The 20,923-nt window shown below is 42.6% G+C and overlaps 2 protein-coding genes across 2 annotated transcripts in view; one reads left to right on the top strand and one right to left on the bottom strand.

Annotated features, from left to right (window-relative positions):
- Positions 1–1,513: 1,513 nt before the first annotated feature.
- Positions 1,514–3,243, top strand: uba52 (ubiquitin A-52 residue ribosomal protein fusion product 1). Its single transcript, XM_084547637.1, has 5 exons — positions 1,514–1,559; positions 1,992–2,103; positions 2,434–2,520; positions 2,835–2,937; positions 3,091–3,243. Exons 2-5 carry the CDS (start codon positions 2,001–2,003, stop codon positions 3,182–3,184), a joined length of 387 nt encoding a protein of 128 aa, XP_084403763.1. The 5' UTR covers positions 1,514–1,559; positions 1,992–2,000; the 3' UTR covers positions 3,185–3,243.
- Positions 3,244–5,612: 2,369 nt separating this feature from the next.
- homer3b (homer scaffold protein 3b) overlaps positions 5,613–20,923 on the bottom strand; it is a 51,897-nt gene continuing 36,586 nt past the window's right edge. Inside the window, exons 6-9 of the mRNA XM_084548658.1 lie at positions 16,686–16,842; positions 10,022–10,129; positions 8,824–8,904; positions 5,613–6,823 (exon numbers count right to left, since the gene is read on the bottom strand). Of these exons, the coding sequence (XP_084404784.1) occupies positions 6,638–6,823; positions 8,824–8,904; positions 10,022–10,129; positions 16,686–16,842 (532 nt within the window). The 3' untranslated portion in view covers positions 5,613–6,637. The remainder of the gene's footprint in view (positions 6,824–8,823; positions 8,905–10,021; positions 10,130–16,685; positions 16,843–20,923) is intronic.

Genomic DNA, 20,923 nt, shown 5'->3' with positions numbered 1-20,923 from the left:
TTCAGCTTTAAGTTGTAGATAGTAGTGAGTTTTAATATTTGATAATTGACATTTTAATTGTTGGTCACGTTTGGAATTGGAAATCTAAAGAGCTACATATTTTATGAGATGATTCCTAACCATGTGAATGTTCAATGTCAACCATATGTGACAGAGTTGATGTTACATCACTTACCTAGATGTTTCACAGTGGATTTCACAACCAAAGAGCCAGGGTGTGGGATGGCAGCTTTTCCATTTACTGGATCTTCTTGGTGACCAGTGTTGGCTGGAGGCTGGAAGGGATGGGGCGGGAAATTCTGGGACCTAGTGGTGACGAAGGCAACCTCCCTAGCAGCTGTTTCCATCTTGAAGTTGGTGCCCAGTGTGGGATGCGGTTAGTATGTGGCAATGGGTGATCCTGGTAGGACACCCTCTCCTCTTTGAAGTAGTCCTTCACTCACCTTTGCTGGAGTGGACCGACGCACAGTTTCTGCTTTCTTTGAAGGAAGCTGATGGACGTCCCTCTGGAAACAGGTTAAATATGCATCTGAATTTCTCCCCTCCAGAGATGGGACTTTGAAAGACTGAAGAAACCTCAGTGCTGTGGAACATGATAATGATGATACTGTTGCTGCTCCTGCAGAGAAACTAATTACCTGGCCAAATTTAATGAGTGGAGTGGACACACATAAGTATTGCACCGCTAATTTATATTCCACTACAAGGGAAAGGACATAACTGCTCACATTAGAAAACACTGTCAGTACTTTCAGAACAAATTGATTTCCCTGGCTTGTCGCTGAGGATGACATAATATTAACCGTTTGGATTTGACGCTGGTTTTCCCACCTATAAAAAGTGGACATGCTTTCCATTCTACAAGTCTATTAATTACAGTTAATCGTTATTACAGGTTATCTTATATCATTTTGCAGAGTGGCATAATTCAGTCTGCATTAAAGTGCAAAAAGTGGAAGAAAAAAAAAGGTGTTTAAAATAATATCAAATAAAAATGTTGCCCAGACAACTAAACTAAAGTATTTACAATTTAATGAAATTATATTCATGGATTAACTTCATGATTCAAAACTACTGCCCTCAGGACAACAGCAGGTGTCAGTCAAACTTCACTTTGGCACAGATCAAAACTCTAAATGTGGCAACACCGTGGGTACGTTTTTTTTTTATTATTGTTGTTTTTTAAAAAAAATCAGGAGCTAATAATAGTTTGATTCAATCAAATATCACAGTTAAAGTGAATTACTTTTACTTTTATGTCATATTTATTAGCTTACAACAGTTTGCAACGCTCTCCTTTATCAGTGTTGCAGGAATTTCTCCGGGCTAAATGTACGTTTAATTATTATTATTATTTTTTTGCTGTTTTTAATTTATAGATTTCGTGTCTAGCTAATAAAATGTTAAAATAAATAAATAAATAAATTTAATAGAGTTAATTTTAAGTTCAGCACAGTTCGCAGTCTTTTATTGCGAAAGGAAACCTCGCCGCAGGAAGTGACGTGTTTCAGCGGGAGCCTCTTCCGCTCTCTTTTCGTTGAGGCTCAGCTAGCGGCCGGGTGGGTACACGTTTTCTCCACTAGATATTTAGTGGTTTTAAGTCAACGCCGAGCCGTTGAATGTGATCGAAACAACTGATTGTTCGTTATAAGTTTACAGTGTTTATATATCGTCCGTTAGTGACGCAGCTTAGTGGCAGAAAATAGAGGTATTTGTGAATGAAATCCACGCTAACGTTACGCATGTGGCGAGGCCGCGCACCCTGTTCCACTTTGCTAACGTTAGCTAACGTAGCGATGTTAACCGACACAACATAAGCGTTTTAGAGTAATACAATCATTTAGAAACACACAGTATATATTGTAGTTTATTTTGGGAATAAATCTATTGTGGTCTAGCTCTCGATGCTATGATGTTAGCTGTCATTTAGGGAGTAGCGAGTGAGGGAGCTAGCTAAAGTGGAAGCTAACGCCGCTTCTCTCCCCCAGCAGCCTGCAAACATGCAGATCTTCGTGAAGACGTTGACGGGGAAGACCATCACCCTCGAGGTTGAGCCCAGCGACACTATCGAAAATGTCAAGGCAAAGATCCAGGACAAGGAAGGTGAGGCTTGTGGTTTGATGTGAAGTTGGGGATCATGAGTGATTTTACTCTACCGCTGTCTCAGTGGTGTATGCCACATCTTTACTCGAAGTTAGTTCTGTCTGAACTTTAATCATTGCCTTATTTTGATTAGATGGTTTGGTCTGATGAGATTAAATCAGCTAAAATTAGTTTTTAAGCAAGTCTGCGGTCCAGATTTAATAATCATAATGAAGATAATGTTTGATACATGTTCAGAGTCGTGTTTTAAGTGACTCTGCTTCATAGCCCAGTGTTACAAGTTATTGATAATGATTAGTGCAGATTCATTGATAAATATTGTGTTTGCAGGAATTCCCCCTGATCAGCAGCGTCTGATCTTCGCTGGAAAGCAGCTGGAGGATGGACGCACACTGTCCGACTACAACATCCAGAAAGGTGAGAGCTTTGTCATACACGGCCAGAGTTGTGTTGAATAATGAACTCTAGACAGGTTACAGAACTAATTCTGAACTGCAAATGATGGATTTCCTAAAGATCATGAAGATTTACCCTTAATTTGTATCATCAGTTCATTTGTATGTTGGTTAAATCTCTGCTATAATGTCTGTTTAACACCACTGGATGTGTCGACATGATGCAACATCATTAACTTAAAAAATGTGGCTGGTATTCAGAAGTTGCCCAGGTAGAAAAGTCTGCATGTGGCTGAACTTGACATTAACGTAGATGTTTTCCCAACTGTCCACCAGAGTCCACTCTTCATCTGGTCCTGCGTCTGCGTGGTGGCATCATTGAGCCCTCTCTCAGACAGCTGGCCCAGAAATACAACTGCGACAAGATGATCTGCCGCAAGTAAGTCCAAATATGACCGTTTATCTAACTGTGTTCAGTAGTGGTATTTAAAGAGTTTAGAAACTGCAGTGCATCCCGTCCGTGGTCAGAAGTCACCAATTTATGTTAACTGGGATAATTTCTCAAACTTGACCGCCACTGTTTGTTTCTCAGGTGCTACGCCCGTCTGCACCCCCGTGCTGTCAACTGCCGCAAGAAGAAGTGTGGACACACCAACAACCTGCGTCCCAAGAAGAAGCTGAAGTAAACACTTCGCATGAGTTGGCAATCTGTGCCATTTTGTGTTAAAATAAATGTAAAAACGTATGCAGCTTGTCTGGGTTGTGTTATTGAGTCTTGAGAGAATTAATATATAGAATACACGTCCGTAAGACTATTAAACGTTAATTTAACTGCCTGAAACTGTAACTAAATGAATTACAAGATGAAGCTGGTGCAATAAACTCAGGTTATTGTTTGCCAAATGTTCCCACATTAAGATTGAAACGATTCATGGGAAGAGTTTGGCTATTAATTTACACTGTAGGACTGTTCTAAGAAGTTGGTCTGCAGGGTTGTTGATTATAACGGTTTAAAACCTGCTTCTTGGAATTGGCTTTGGTTCAAACCCAGCAGTTCTCCAAAACTGACTGGCACTTTGACAGTTTGGCCTGGTTTCCACTTTTATTACACATTGGCACATTTCACGAAGGCTGAATCCAGATGAGGAAAAACGGCATCAAAGCAAAACTGCAGAAGGACTATCTGGCACCTCATAGGCCACCTGTGCCGAGCTTGCTCCGGTTTCTCTACCTTTGCAGCTACAAAGCAATATACCCAGCCAAAAGGATCAAAGCATGATTCAGTTTATATGAAATAAGTCCAAATTGAGTATCCAACCAGCCGATGCAGATAATCGAGTCGTGTAAATGTAAGGTGCAAACAGAAGTGGAGTTTCTCACACAATGAGCACAGCGGTGACTTTGCATGATTTGCCTTTTAATGTTTAAAACAGTTCTATACAAATATAAGGAACTCATCTCACATTGTCAAAACCCACACGAGCACCTGCCTCGGTAAAACCTTCGACAAGTTTTTCCTCCCTCCTCCTACTTCATGGAAACTAATATGAAATATTCTGAGGTATTTTTAAGAAGTCGTACTGAAAGGTATCGGACATTGATCGATGAGCAACCTGGGGGGAAAAATAATCTGATGGAGCTGAAAATCATTCATACATGTGTAGGTCGTGTGTTCTAATTCAAGATGACCGTGGTGCATCTTTAGTAGTGCATTCTTTCTCATAGCGGGCAGCGAACGTTTTAGGAAACCCTTATTCCAGTGGTTTTGAGAAGGAGTACACTGAGATGTTAAAAAATACTTAAATCTTTGTTGTATTTAGAAGATTTTAACTCTTCAGAGCGGTCAAAGAGAAATGCCAAACAGCTAAATGGAGACAAACATGGACGCCACCAGCAAATCCTCCAAACATTACTCTGAAACACAAGGTGGATTCCTCCTTTAAAACGATGCAGCTACACAGCAACACTGCAGATCAAATTCACATTTTGTCACAAAGTCATAACACATCGTGTGCCAAACGCGCGGTGACGCACGTTTTTTACGCACAATAAATCATTACTCAATTGATCCTAAAGGGAAAAACCTAGCCCCGTCCGTTGACCCTGCAGCCTCGCAATAGCAGCGTGGAGGACGGGAACGACCCCTGAAAGTCAAAACACTGGAATAAGGCTCTTATGAAGCAAAGGCGTCACCCTGGGCTGTATTTTCTCCATGCTCGATGAAAGGGGACATTATCTAACACATGGCGTTTTATTGCTAATTCAGTGATACTTCCATGGAGCAGCTGATGTCAGAACACCCCCAGACACCCCTGTAACTTGTCAGTGTGTGTTAACGCAACGCAGCAACGTTGAATCATTTGCATCTTCACAGTATTAAAATTCGCAAAGCAGCAAATGCAGGTTAATGTAATAAATGAGGCGACGCCGCCGCGTTAAGCTGCGGTCGAGATTTCACACGTTGACGTGTTGTTAGGATTCTGGGAGTCGCTGCAGAGAGCTGCACCTTGTTTGTACCTACATTACTGTCACATGAAGAAGTCAATAAGTCATCAGGGGCCCGAGACGCAAAGATCAATAGACGCTGTGCATCAGAGGTTCACGTACGACGCCAGACGGACAAGTCAGTTAAGTACCAATTTACTAGAACTACAGCGTTTGTGCTTTTTTTTTTTTTTGCACACTGCCAAGTAACACACACACACACACACACATTTACACACACAGCTTCGCATTCCTTGGCAGGTACGGGGCTTCTGCAGAGCTCATGCAGTGTTCTAGTAGTGATCTATGCTCTGCGGCGCCGCTCAGCCTCTCTAGGGTTATTATTACTAATAAGGTAACTGGTAGTGTTGAGCAACACAGGAGGAAAACAAAAGTACAAAATAAACTGGATCGTACTGTGAACACTCACGAATGTAAACAAAAAGAAAAAGAAAACTTGGCACAAACATCATCAAGTGCAAATCTCAGGTTTCGGCTCGACGGCGCCTGAACTTCGTGTGCCGACTTCCCATCCTGACTGTGAGCAACACATCGACGAACATGAATAATAGAATAATAACCGGTGAAAAGAGCAGTCCTCTTAAAACTTGAGCAAAAAAAAAAAAAAAAAAAAAAAGAAAGAAAGAAAAGTGGTCGTACGCTGGGGATCCTCAGAAGACAGAATGGGAGCAGGTTGTTGCATCTCTGAGTTTGTAAATGTCCTGGCCGGAGTGAGGCCAGTCCAGGCTGAAGATGGTGAACCGGAGCCTTGTCTCCGTCGTGTCCTTAACCCGACCACAGTCCTGCTGGGTGCATCTCCACAGTGTCTGAGGATGGTTGTTATTGTGCAGAAAGAGACATTTCTAGTTGTCTGACATCTGTGCCGATGCTTCTACAAACCAGATACTGAGGATTACGACGAAGTACTTGTGTTTAGTACATGTATTAAACATAACTGTCGGTAAATTTTTATTTTGCACCTCGAGCCTGATGCAGCTCTTAAAGTACTGCAGCTACAACGTGTCCAGACATGGTTGAGTGGTTGAGATTCAGCTCTGCAGGAGAAAAAGAGAGCGCAGCCACCACTGGCCTTCATCATGGACATTATATTCAGATTATTTCCTTCTTCAACGAGAAATTACTAAAAAAAAAAAAAAAAAAAAAAACCTAGACGTCCCACTAAACTATCAAACAAACCAAAAATCCTTCTAATAACTGTTGGAAATCTCTACTTTTGGAAGCTACAAAGCCTCTTTTAAAGATTGAAGATCTTCTTCTAAGACGTTTTGTATTATTTGCTATAAGTAAATCAATTTAATTGTAACACATTTAGTTGCAACAGCGCCAAAAAGGAGCATTAGGGCGTTGTTTTTCCAGAGCAAGCGGATGTAATGGATGCCGCGATGAAAAGAGTAAAACCTGGTGCTAAAACGTGACGTGGAAAAAGTGGCAGTCACCGTTTACACCAGGCTGTCGAATGCTCACGATAAAGCACATGACCTCAGGTTATCTATTCGGTACCGAGCACAGGTGAAGGTTAACTGTGTGCTTTCCTTCACTTTGCGTTGCTGCGCGGTTATGTCTGTCGTGGAGGAAACCGCCTTGCTCACTGTGGAGATGCACCCCCTCCCCTCCAAAAAAACCTCCCTCCGTGGCTACTTCTCAACCAGTTTTGACAGGCTCTCCCTCAGGCTGCTCAGGTCGCAGATTTTGACGTCCAGGACCTCGATAATTCGTCGGACCTCGACCTCCGTCTGCTCCTGCTCCTCCTGGTTGGAGGCCAGCGTCTTCTCGGCGCTTTGAACCTGATCCTCCAGCTCGGTGTTTCGTCTGTCCAGATCCTGCAAACACATTCACACTGATTAATTTGCACGACGTCCAGGGACACTGTACGGATGCATCCATGTCCAGATTCTTACATTTGGTACATTCTTTGTATTTAATAAATGATATAGCGAATCATCTGCTTCCATGTCGCCCTGTCCTCTGTGTCCTCTTCCCTCACACCAGCTACCTCCATGTCCTCCTCCACCACATCCATAAACCTCCTCCTTCGGTCTTCCTCTACTTCCTCCTTCCTGCCTGGCAGCTCTAACCTCAGCAACCTTCCACCAATAAATCCTTCCTCTGAACATGTCCAAACCATCTCAGCCGGTCCTCTCTTAACTTTATCTCAGCTGTCCCTGTGATGTACTCATTCCTGATCCCATCCATCCCGTCCCGGTCCAGCGCAGAGAAAACCCTCAACGCCTTCAGCTCTTCCTCCTGTCTCTTCCTTTAAGCCGCCGTCTCTAAACCGTACAACCATCGCTGGTCTCACCACTGTCGTGTAAACCGTTCCTTTATAGGTAATTAGGTCGTAAAACTAAAAGTGGTAAAGATGAGAATATGTTTTAGATTTTTAAAAGCGGTCGACTTCAGCTTTGCACATTTTTGGTATCGCCTCAGTTAGCTTCATGTCACTGCATGAGAAGACGTATCCAAACTTTTCTGTACATGGATCTCTGACTTTAAATTTCAAACCGGAAACAGCAGACGTGGGTAAAATATGATGCTCAAAGCTTTAGTTAAATTCCTGCAGCTGTGGCTCACTGCAGCATAAACAGTTTAAAGCAAATATAAATTCCCGTGTGAATATTACTGCAAAGTTGAACGGGCGTTTCTGTGTTTTATGAGGTAATCCTGGACGCTAAAAGCCCCAATGAATAGATTATATGGAACGGACACAAGGGCAACAAGGGTCAAAATATGAATATAGATAATTCACGTCTGACACCGCGGGCAAGGATGACAGAGCACCTCATAAAGGCCGCGCAATATCCATCAGGAGTAATCTCCCTTCGCCTCAATGAAGGGAATTCAACACAATTTGTTTTTCTCCTTGACACCTTCAGCCTCTTTGTAAGCGCCCTCAATATAGGTTGAATATGTAGAATATAGATAGATCATTAACATTTCTGCTTTAAGTATCTGCAAAGTAAAAAAAAAAATAAAAATAATGAGTTTAACAGCTTGCACCTGCATGATTGTAGTGTACCGTTATTGTTCTGTGATGCGATTCAAGCTCTACAAGGTTAGGTGACAATAAAAATGTAGATGAGTACATCCAGATGCTTAATACAACGATTAATGAGTTGCAAATGCTCATCACACCGTCTTAGAATAAAAGTTAACATCATTAAAAGTATTGCTTTTGTCCAACAAACGGTACAAATCTAGAAAATGTTTAATATCTTATCATGCAAAACCAAAACCAGAAAAACCTGCAGCCATTACATGTTTAATATTGTGCAGGTCTCCCTTGTGGTGACTCATCAGAGAATGGACATGGGCCTTCTGGGGGTGTCTGGTAACACAGTGTTGTTAATGGGGGTCTTTGAGGGGAGGGGCCTCTGTGGATCATCCCACAGATACTTGATCAGTTTGGGATCTAGTGAATTTGGAGGAAACCTGAGCATCACCACCACGGGACCTTTTAATCCACTGTCAGGAGATTAGTTTGTGATTCCTTCTCAGTTTAACTGCGACGCTCATCTCTTAATTTAATAAAAGCGTAAACCATTAGCATCTCTAATTCTCACTTTTGAGAACCTGGAGCCATCAAAAGTTTGGTTTTGATTAGATTTGGATAATTAGCTAAACTTTAAATCGAGTATCAAAACAGATGAAATTAAAAAAAAAAAAAGTCTAAATGTGATCATTTAGTTTTTTCTTTGACCATTAAGCCTGAGCGAAGTATGTGACATATTCCAGTGAGACAAAACACATCAGTTGTCACGTCTGATGAGTCATTTCAAGCGCTCTGGTTCGACTTTAAAGCCGGCAGTAAACTTCATCCTACCTGGAGTCTCTGCACGGCCTCCTCTCTCTCCTTCTCCAGCTCACCCACATCTGTCTTCTTGCCCTGTAGACTGTGGATTTCCTGAAAAGGCAGTAATTGCAGGTAGTTACAACACATGTCATCCTGATTCCTGCACACCGGCGAATCCTGTAATCAGGACACGAAGCAGCCGCCTCTTGTTTTGCACCAAAATATTCCATTCCGTGTCGAGATGCGGTTTTAAAAAAAGTCTTTTAATACTCCAGGGGTCTGCGATAAGATTTGGGACGCCCTGATGCTTCTGAAAAAGGAGGCCGTTCTACCTGCAGGGACACATATCATTATGACCTTTGTTAAAATGACAGACGGGATGCGGTTATGCTAATGAGGCTGGAGGACAGCAGCAGGCTGCTTTCAAGGAACGGTTTAATTTATACAGAGCGAAAGGTTCGTGGCTGACCGGCGTGACCCAAACAACAAAATGCTCATAAGCTGATACACGTACTCACAGGAAGACCTTTATTTATCCGTACACCTGCTGCATCAAAACACTCCTCAGACTGAACAAATGACCAGAAACAGAAACTAGGAAGGGAAAAAGTGAATGCAGCCTCGAAAATGCATTCTCCTCTGTTATTTGAATATATTCTCAAGTAATTTTGTTTCAGCAAAAGATAAAAACAAGATTACTGGACCAGAAAGATTCATTACAAACCTTATGAATGATTTAGAGAAGAGTAACTCAAACGGACACTCTTCTAGCTCTACTATTGCAAATACATCCACAGATGCACGCCGTTGCACACCGATCAGGCATAACATTATGACCACCTTCCTAATATTGTGTAGGTCTCCCTTGTGCCTCCAAAACAGTTATGACTCATCAGAGAATGGACATGGGCCTTCTGAGGGTGTCCTGTTGAGGGGAGGGGCCTCTGTGGATCATCCCACAGATACGTGATCAGTTTGGGATCTAGTGAATTTGGAGGCCAGGTCAGCACCTTGTGCTGTGCATGAATAAATGCCAGGTTCAAAGGTTTCCCAGCAGAACACTGACTTGTCACAAGATGGTCAATGTTATTTACTTCTCCTGTCAGTGGTCATAATGTTGTGGCTGATTGCTGTGCACTCGGTGCTAGCTTTCTACACCGATCTTCCCTTTAGGAAAGTAAATAGATTTGGACAGCGTGCAGAGGAAGGACAGGACTTGGTGTCTTGCCTGGTCTTTGGCGCTCAGCAGGGCTTCCAGCTCCTCCACCGACCGACTCAGCTCCTCTTTACCAGGAGCAGCAGCAGGATGTCCCAGCTGGGCCTCCAGCTCGGCCACCTGGAACACGCATAATGAATACATGGTTAAAAAAAAAAAAGAAGACTTTACAACCTGACACGATAACAACACTAGGGCTGGGAATCAGGTAAAGATCTTTTAAATGTTGGTTGATAAATACAGAAAGAGGGAGCAGCAGCCGTCACCAGAGGTCCAACACTTCTGGATCTGATCTAAAGAGAAAAGGGTAAACTAGAGGACGACGTTCAGGAACTGACTTGGAGCTTGTGGAGGGTAGGGAGAAGTGGTCTAATGTAAAATATAGATACAGAAAACGCAGGGAAGGATAAAAAAAATTAAATATTATGAGATCACGGATATTGTTTGAGGCCTGGCTGGACATACAGAAACCAGAGTCTCTGTCTGATTTAGTTTTATTAGAATCTAATCTAATCAGTCCAGATCTCATGTGAATTATTAGGTTTGGATTGACACTGTGCGACTCAAAGACCCACGGTGCAACAAGTTAAGCTCAACAAATATAAATATAAAAACTAGAGGCATATACCAGATTGAAGTAACAATGCCAGATTAAACTGATTAAAATGGCATGTAGTGCAAAGAAAGCAATGGCCAATGCTGCATAAGGTGGACAGTGTGGACCCTGAGTTTAGCAGGTGCAAAATAAGATAAAATCACAAGTCACTAAATATATTAACATAAAAGACTAAAGAGCAAACTGAGGACATGGAAATCAGCACAATTAACAGTGAAGGGCTTTTACATTAATGCTAATGCTGCAAAGATGCAGCCACATAAAAATATACAGACACGCACTCATGTTTTACTACTGAGGACACACAGCAGAGGTTCATCGCCTGCACACGTTTACCATCCACCTACACACACAAACACACACACACACACAGCTAATGAAGCGATTTGCACAAAAGTCCATTTAGTCTTCAGCAGCATCCATCACTCTGCCGTGCAATCTACAAATGAGTCAAGGACTTTTTCTTTACTCACACCCTCTCTCAGCTCAACTCTCTTGACTCTCCTCTCCACTACACACACATATACACAAACACAAACACACACACACACACACAACACTTCAGTGCTTCAGTGGAAAAAGAGCTTTCCTGCCAACGGGCACATTTCTAAAGGCCCTCGCCTTCGAGACTTTATTTTTTTTTCTCTCCTCCAACGGCTGGAGGGATGTGACCTTGTGAAAGATTGATGAAATTATTTTTCCCCAATCTGTCCCACTTCTGCGCGTTTAACATATTAATGGGAAAGTCATAGATTGTGAGTGACAGTTTCACGAAACAAGGACAAACTGTTTCAACATTTAACGTCTAAAGTTTCCACTTCAACAGAATATTGTTAGGGGTGGGGCCTCTGTGGATCATCCCACAGATACTTGATCAGTTTGGGATCTAGTGAATTTGGAGGCCAGGTCAACACCTTGTGCTGTTCTTGGCTGCATCCTGCTGGGGATGTCTGCTGCCATCAAGGAGTGTCATTGCTATGGGGTGGGGGTGTCTGGTCTGGTCTAGGTGGGTGCTACATGTCTAAGTAACATCCACATGAATGAATGCCAGGTCCAGAAGTTTCCCAGCAGAACACCGACTTGTCAGAGCAAGGCACTGATAACACTTACTAGGTTAGGGGTTCAGTTCCCCGCTAGATTTTTTTTAATGCCTAATCAATCTAAGAATCTAAGTGTTCACACTCTTTGAATCAGACCTACTGCTTCAGTAAATAATAAAACATTTGGCCCCACAGGCGTCTGATCGGCACAGGTTCACACGACAGTTTAAATATTCTGAACGACGCCTTAATTGGATTAAATCTAACTGAAAGTGTGAATGTCACTGACGGACGATTAGACGGTTTAAATGTTTAAATGACACCTGAAATGAGACACGATCACAGCTGACAGGTGAAACATTTATCTAATGGATGCAGTCACCTGTCTGATGTACGATGACTGCTAGTAAAATAATCAGCTGTGAGGAGAGGAACGTTAAAAATGAAAATAAGTTGATAGAGTTTAATAATTACATAATGAAACCATTGGTCTATTAACAGAAAATTAAATAATTGACAGTTAAATAAGCTTTTTTATCATTATTATTATTATTATTATTATTATGTTGAAGATTTCATCTTGGCCTCTAGGAAAGTGTGATATTTAATTCATTTAAAATGTTGTAAATGTAAGAAAACAACTATTACTTCAGTTGTAATGGTTCGTTGTAGTCCTTAAATGATCCTGTTGTGTCTCTGTGCTGACAATTTGTGATGGATAAGAACTTGCTGCAACCCCTTAAAAAGAAATAAGCTAGAACACAGGGGGATTCCTTTTGACCCTTGACGCTGGTGCTGCAGGAATCACTGCAACCTTCACCTGTTTCCTACATTTCAGCTGCAGGAGCTGAATATCTGAAATGTAAATGTGTGCATGAAGGTAGGAGAGGCTGAGCTGCTCACAGGCCGTTCCTCTCCCTCTGCATTTTCACAGGCAATTTAAGAGCGGCGGTTTATGGATTTCACACTACGCTATGCTGCACGCCAGCAGCTTCAGAAAACTGCCGCAGGTTGAAGGGGGGGTAGTTGCACAGAGTCTCCAGGGACTCAGGCCCTTCGTATCATCCAGCCTGTATGTGACAGCTACTGTCCCCAGAGGCTCCGGCTCCATCTCTCTGAACCCGGCACAAATATACACCAAGACAGAGGGAAAACCTCTCTCTAAGCAAATGTTGCCAGAAACATTTTAATCTTAAGAGACAAACAGGAGATTGAATATCTGGCGGTGTTAAGGGATTCCCGCGGTGCAAAAAGAAAAGGACCAAAACATCTACGAGATGCTTTCAAACTCTGACGGAACGTCTTGGTTGAAAAATGCCTTTAGTACACTTCCACCTCGTAGAGGGACGTCCCAGTCTTTTCTGTGGTGCATCATTGGCTGGGGCGTGACATGTGCCACATACATTTATGATGGTTCTAAAGTGGATATTTGATATGTTTTATTTAGAAAAAGGGGTTTAATCTAACCTTCAAACTAGATTTATTCATTTGCACAACATTTTAACCACAGCGAAGCACACTTTTTGTCCTTTTGTGGACATTGGGACTTAATTCTGCTTCTGTTTTTATTTAAAATGTATGGTATCACAGGTGATGGTAACGTGACAGGAGCGGTGACAGAAACGAGAGTTTCAGTCAGAGCTGCAGACGGGATTTGGAAACTTTGATTGATAATCGGAAAAATATGACCATCCTGACTTGGATGTATGCACGGCCTCAGTCAACTTGTTCTTAAAGTAGAAACAGATCGAATCAGACAAGGAAAACAAAAGAGTTTGAAGCTATTAAAATCCTGTTGTCCACCACAAAGGACATTCTATAAACACCTAATATAAAATGTTTTTTTGGGACTCAGTTTATGCTATAAGAAATTCTCAAACTTTAATTTTGTTGGATCTCAGGAGGAAATACCACGAAAATAAGATAAATGTGAGCTGGCAGAGAATTTACCATACTTCAGCATTATCTCTTTAATATATCTGGATATATTAGTCTACTCTAGGTAGTGTTACAGATCAATGAGCTTTCTTTATTGATCTCTCATGGGGGAAATTCTTTCTCTGCTTTTAACCCAACGATTCGTTCACACAGCGGTGGGCTGCCGTGCGTACGACGCCAGGGGAGTTCTACTAATTTCAGACTTTTTATTCAACCTAATGAAACTGATCTGAAAGCTTCTTTCGTCGACGTGTCTGTGAAGATTCACAGCATCTAAGAGACAAGGCTAAAATAAAGGCACCTGGACTTTTTTCTTTGAGACGTTTCACCGTCGTCCAAGCGGCTCCTTCGGTTCTAAATGACCGGCGGTGGGGCGGTTTAGCACCGATAATGAGCCAGCAGTCCCCAACAGATTACAGGACGTCGTTCAGATTAACTGAATTAATCCCACGGATGCTCCAGGTAAAACCATAAACTACCCACCAGTCATGTAGAACTGAAGGAGCCACTTGGATGATGGTGAAACATCTTTTTTAGGTTTCTACTTTATCTATTTAGTTGGTAAAACACATTATAAACATCTTTCAATGCTTGTAAAGACAATTTAAACAATTTATGAATCATACTCTATATTTTAATTATTGCATTTGACTCCATAGTCGTTCATTATCCGTCTACACGTCAGCCTCTACCTAAGGGACCCCACAGGCAGAGAAATAGTTGTCTGATACATTAATAAAGACGTGTGCTTACAGCTGTATTACAGTGTGTTGTTGTGTGTTTAAATGCATTAGATAAAACAAGGCTTCTCGTCTGGCTACGTATCCACACTGTGTGACACGTGCGTACTGAATTACCTGATTATCTGTCGTAATTCAATATAAACCTTAAATTAGATTGGCAGAGAAACAGAATCCGAGTGCACCAACACCTGTTTCAAATATCCTCCAGTTAAATGTAACGCATATCAATTTATGAGTTGTCCTTTCTCGCCGACCCAGAACACGGAGCAGAGGGAACCCAGAAAATAAAAAGACGAATATGGCCGAAGCTGTGAGCGTGACGAGGGAGAAGAGCCTCGGCCAGCCTCTCTCCTTCTGCTCCTGTGGTGATTTATCTTCTTCGTCTAACTGGGGCAGAGAGGGGGGGCGGTATAGGGTGTCCTGTCCCCCCCCAAAAAAACAACAAAAACAAACAAACAAACAAACAAAAAACATCCAATCCCCCCCTCACCCCCCCTCAACCCCCCTCAGCACCTCACTGCCAAAACCCTGGAGGCCTGCTCTACTTCCAGCCACCTGGTTGACTTTGCTGCAGCGTGTGTGTGTGTGTGTGTGTGTGTGTGTGTGTGTGTGTGTGTGTGTGTGTGTGTGTGTGTGTGTGTAGCCCCGGGAGGAGGAGGAGGCGGGGTAGGGGGGGTAACCTTCACCCCTTCACCTGGACCCCAGAGATAGACGACGGGATAGAAGAACCCACAACTCGAGCTAAAAATAAGAAGGGCCAGTTTTCAGTCACTGGCGGCTGCAGCTTCGTCGCAGCGCCGCTTCATTCTGTCGCATTGGAGGAGCGACAAAGGCGTAATTTCCCCTCTCTCTAAATTAAAGATGAAATGTCTGTGTTGTGGCCCCTGTGATTATCAGGGGAGGCCTGTCAACAGAAAGATCCCAGGGAGGGGCGCCGGATGATAAATGTATCTGCAGTTTGCGGTCCAGGTGGGGGTTTTACTGTGATACTTAGAAGATGTACAAACTTAGAAAAATGTAAATATAAAGAAATTACAGCATCGCAGTGATTGAAGCTGCAATGTGTCAATTTCAGCCATATGCATACACACACACCTCAGATTACTATTTAATGTATAGCCTATTCTACACTCTAACCTGTGATGCATACAGTAAATATCTTTTCTTTCAATATTTTTTTAATGTTTCGTATATTTTAGTGACTTTTCTTTGTGTATTAGGTTTACGATATCCTCTCTGTGCTCCAAATTAAAGACTGACATGTGACAATATACAGTTTGGAGAGTGATAAGTTGTGCATAGACTCGCATAAATTTGCAGCACAAACCAGGAATAAACCAGTTCAACTGTCCTGGAGACAAATACCATGACATTTTGTTGTGCTTTCCTGTTGGAAACATACATATACTGTATTCTAGACTACAATAGCCTTGTAATGGTAGTTATTTTTTGTAGTATATACCCATTTGACACCAGGAAGTGATTTTCCCAACGCATACATTTCCTTAAGAGGCGTTGGAAACTAAAGGAATGACTATTAGCATGTACGTGCTCGTGCAAAAGTTTAGAATTTTAGTTTTCAGACGTTTTCCTTACGCATCACGCTGCACACAATAGGGAGGGTTCCTGATCGTGCACTATGCAGCAAATAGAGACAGAAATCAACGCAACGAAGAGAACAGTAAGTCCTGCATCAAGAACTTTGATCCCGAACAGCGCCCAGATTGTCAAGACACAAAAAAAATCCTCCACAATAGCTGTGGCAAGTTCTCTAAGGTGGTGGGATCTACCCGGCAAATACCGTATGAGAACTGGTGCTGTTTTAAAAGCCACGAAGTGGTCACACCAAATATTGGCTTGATTTGAGTGTCTGTTGTTAAATAAAATAAGTAAATCTAAAACATTTACTGCAGTATTTTTAACAGCGTCCTCGATTTACTCTGACTGTCTTAAACGTTTGCCCTGTAGGTCAAGACGACTGAGAATATTATTCCAGTCAATAGTTTAGATTATTTAGACTAAATCAATCAAACCTACAATTCCTATTAGGAAGATGCAAACAGCTGGTAACCATAGCAACAACACCGATGCGTTATGCGTCTTCTGCTGCTTGCTGCTGAAACAATGGGTCAGATTGATTACAAGCTGGAGCAGTGTATTTTTTCCTAAAGCTCTTTAACCAAATAATGAACCGGTCCTCTCACAAAGGAAAAAGTTGCAAACCCTTCAGTAATTATAATCTAACACCTCGGTGTTAAACTCGACCGCTGCTCTGCACTTCCTGCACCACTCTGTGTTCTGACTGCAGCGCTACGGTTGCACCCTGCAGACGTGGTCACCTGGTCCCGGAGGCGATCGGTCTCCTCCTGGTATTCGGCCAGCTGTTTCTTCCACTGCTCCACGCTGCTGTTGGCTTCCTGCAGCGCTGCCACCAGCTTGGCGTTGCTGTCCTGCAGAGTGAAGAGTTCAGCCTCCAGGTTTATCTCGCACATGGACCTGAGGAGAAGAAAAAACACTAAGAAAAATATCTTCTGCTGCTATGTGATCCACCATAGCTACGGTCTGTCTAAGGCTCTAAATTAAAGACTAAAGGCTCTTGTAAGGTACTGCAGGACATGCAACATACGGTGTGTGTTTGGGTGGCTCTGTAACAACACCACCCAAACACCAGTTGGCACCGTGTCTTATTTGCAAGTCGGGTTAATTATTGTTTCTACTTCCTGCTTCACTTTCAACAATGGCGACTGAAAGACGACTCACACAAATGTTTCTATCTCTGAATCTCCTCAGTTAACCTTTCCTCAATGTGTTCCATCTTTATTGATCCAAAACAAAAATTGCGGAGATTGAGAAGCAGATGGAAATACTAAAGCAGAAACACGCTACTACCAAGCGGACCAATCACAGCTCTTGCGGCCTGCGTGGTTACATTTCTGGGGAGGCGCACGTCAGAATACGGCGTTATACTGCCGCCGTATCTACGCCGCAGAAGTCTAAACCGTCTATAAGATGTGACAAAATGTAGTTTGTATCACATAATGCCCATGTGACAGGGAAACACTCCAGTTTCCTGCACAAAGGCATAAAACAGGACTCTATCCGAGGCCTGTTGGACTATCCTGTTTTGCACCAGTTGCTATCTTCAAGTTTCAACGTAGTACCTATAAAAAAAACACCAAGAAAATATCTTCTGCTGCTAGAAGCTCCGCCGTGTTCACCTGAACCAAACCAGAAACACTAATATTAATTTGTGTCACTTTAAACATATAACGGCAACGCTGGTGTCAGGAAGCCGCCTTGCTGGAGAGGAAGAATCCAAAGATAATGAGGTAATGAAAGGAGACATTTATATTATGCCGCGCCATCTGTTTGAATAAGGTTTATGGACATTTAACGAGAGTTAAGCAGGCGTACAGTAAGTAAATCCTGGCCGTGCTCGACAGATTTGTGTCAGCAACATACAATATATCAAATTAGTCAATAATATCCAGGTACTCCGGCTTCCTCCCACCGTCCAAAGACATGCTGATTCTAAATTGGCCGTAGGTGTGAGTGTGAATGGTTGTCTGTCTCTCTGTGTTTGTCCTGTGATAGACTGGGGGCCTGTCCAGGGTGGACCCCACCTCTCGCCCAATCCCTTCACAGGACAAGCGGCTACAGAAGATGTTTGGTTGTGGATTTATTAAAATAACTTTCTGCAACCTGCAGTAGAACAGACCAGTGTGCAGCTTCAACAGCGGAAAACTACACTACAGGGTACAATGTGAGAAAATAATCCAACACGGGTGATGTGTTCTCCTTTATTAAGTTGTGAGAAACATCCTGTGTGCCGGTAAAAGGTCAGGCTTCAGTGGGGATATTTAATAAACCAGAGAGCTTTTTTCCGCTAAGAAGATGGAGTTTGGGGAGCAGAGTGTTCGCCATGACGACAAAACTCACAGCGTGGCAACTGGTAAAGCCACTCACCATAGCAACAGGAGAGAAAAGCCTGCGTAGGCTTATAACGATCATAAAAATCATAAAATCACATCGTTGGGATAATAGGCTGTAAAGGAGCCGGGAAGTGCTTCCTGGTGTCAGATGGAAGGTTGAGTGATAAATAATGGCCACGATAACAACGATAATTACGAGCCGTTAAATTCAGCACCGGTCGGGTCTGGATGGTCTACAGACACAGACACACACACACACAGATTAAAACCAGCAGCACTGGGATATGGATCAGGGTTAGTAAATTGACAGTTTGCAGAACCGGGGAGTGTCCACCTGCAGCGTGGTTTCCAGGCAGAGCACACTTTGTGGTAAAGTGCCTGTAGACTGACTCATCGCTGCTTTTCTAGTTAATCAGCCGTTAAACTTCGTAAGAACTGAAAGTGAACCGTTCGTGCACACACCAGCCCAGCCGGTCTGATTCATTCCAAACGGTTTAAAGCTGTTTTCTCTCTCAGTTGAGCATTTTTTTTTCTCGATTTTTAGCGTCTAGCAGAAGTCGAGCTCCAATTACGCAACAATCTGTGCCATGTCTTTACAAGAATACTCTGCTTGCCTGCGTCCACTCTGATCTTTTAGTACTAGTACTCTGTCTCCGTACTGTCGGTCTTCCATCTGTTGCACGTCTCTGCTGCGCGTCTCTTCCAAACGAGCAGGATCCTGCGTACGCTGTGTGCTGCACAGATTGTGAGGCCCTTTGAGGCAAATGTGTGATTTTTGGGTCATGTGAATAAAAATTATTTGACTTGACCCAGTTAACTTCAGACTGGCTAAAAACACCTGATCCACAGCTCTCCATGTCAAGCTAAAAGAACCACTACAGGGCTTATACCTGACATTTATCCTACAGTTCCCATAATGCAACGCAACATATCAATTTATTTGAATCCATCCGATATCAGCTGTTTGCGATGCATGCAGGAGCACATTTTCTGCAGCCGCTTCATACTTAATGTGTCACTTTTCTTTTCCAAATGGCAGCTCTCAGAGTGGGCACCAGCTCAGCTTCTTAGACAGATGACAGCACGCATTGTTTGCAGAATAAATCCACAACGGCGTCACTTTAAACTTTGCTCAACGTGCCAGAAATGCGTTCACTAAGGTTTGAGGGAGATCTCAGAAATCTTAATGTGCAATTTGTTGTCTTTTTATTTCATTTTTGCACATAAAAAATAGAAAAGAAAGCAGCATGGAAGCAGGATGAAACAGCTAGAACAGACGACTGTGAAGCCTTTTTTGTTTTCATTGTTCCCTTTCCACCTCTAAACCGAGGACAGGCCTTGGCGGCTTGAGTCGGTACCATTCACTCTGCAGAGCTCAACAAAGTGCTCTGGGCTTTTACAGCTGCTCGTGTAGCCAAGCTGGGGGTTAGAGACCGGCAGTAAACTTTCTAAAACTCCAACGGATAAAAATTTCCATCCCAGCACTCCCACACGCACATCTGCTGCTCTCGCTGTCGTTTCATTTCATTTAAATGTGTGTTTTTGTTTTAATGCTTTGTCCATCTCTGCAGTCAAATATCACTTTGTGAACATCAGTGGTCAATGATGTGAATAAAGTCCAATAAATGCACCTGTGAGATTTGTATAGTAGCTTCCTGTCATATAAAATAAACCACAATTTCTACCATTAACTATATCAATGTGCAAAAAAATGAACAGTACATGCAACATCAATGTATGCAACTGTTGTGAACCAATATTTCAAAGCTATATTTGTTCCATATTGTATGTGTGTGTGTGCTCCCATGTGTCCCATAACCCTAAACTAGAGGCGTAACATTATGACCACCTTCCTAATATTGTGTAGGTCTCCCTTGTGCCTCCAAAAACAGTTGTGACTCATCAGAGAATGGACATGGGCCTTCTGAGGGTGTCCTGTGGTGTCTGGCAACAGATTGTTGTAAATGGGGGGGGGGCTTTGGGTCCTATGGTGTTATGGCCTATGTCATTTCTGTCCTGCGAGTTCCCAGGTGTGCAGATTTCCCTGTGGAGACTCACTCTACGGCAACTGTAATATCTCCTGCAGTTTGCCCGACACTGGTGTCCCCAACAGTGTATTTGAACCTGTGCTTATCGTTAGTTTGAATTACCTCCGAAATATTTAATTAGTGAAAGCTTTGTTGTTTAATACAAGTCGCTTGTATAGTCACTTTTGGGTTTGGGGTGTTGTTTATCGATGTGTTTTGAGTTTGGTTAGGGAGTTAGGGTTTTCTTTTGAGATTTCAGTTTTAGCAAGGACTCGGTCTATATGTTTAGTTTCGGTTTGTTTTACTAATTTCTTTAGTTTTTGCAACACCCCTTGTCCAGCCTTAGTGCTGCACTTTCTGTTGTACCTTAAATATTTTACAATAACCCTTAACAAAAAGCTGCTTCCCTCACCCCTAACAGAGCTGGATCGTAACATGTAGGTTGAGGAGAGGGGCCTCTGTGGATCATCCCACAGATACTTGATCAGTTTGGGATCTAGTGAATTTGGAGGCCAGGTCAACACCTTGTGCTGTTCTTCATGTTTTTTTAGTTGTTCCTAAAGTGTTTTTGTGTGTGTGTCTGTGTCAGGCTGCATCCTGCTGGGGATGGCTGCTGCC

The sequence above is a fragment of the Chelon labrosus genome, assembly GCF_963514085.1.
Source record: "Chelon labrosus genome assembly, chromosome: 7".
In the NCBI taxonomy this organism is placed as follows: Eukaryota; Metazoa; Chordata; class Actinopteri; order Mugiliformes; family Mugilidae; genus Chelon; species Chelon labrosus.
This window is presented reverse-complemented; position numbering and strand designations above follow the sequence as displayed.

Bases quoted from the DNA above. Each gene is read 5' to 3' on its own strand.
- uba52 (XM_084547637.1), top strand. From the start codon at position 2,001: ATGCAGATCTTCGTGAAGACGTTGACGGGGAAGACCATCACCCTCGAG. The intron at 2,104-2,433 runs GTGAGGCTTGTG...TTGTGTTTGCAG, and splicing joins AAAGATCCAGGACAAGGAAG to GAATTCCCCCTGATCAGCAG. The intron at 2,521-2,834 runs GTGAGAGCTTTG...ACTGTCCACCAG, and splicing joins CGACTACAACATCCAGAAAG to AGTCCACTCTTCATCTGGTC.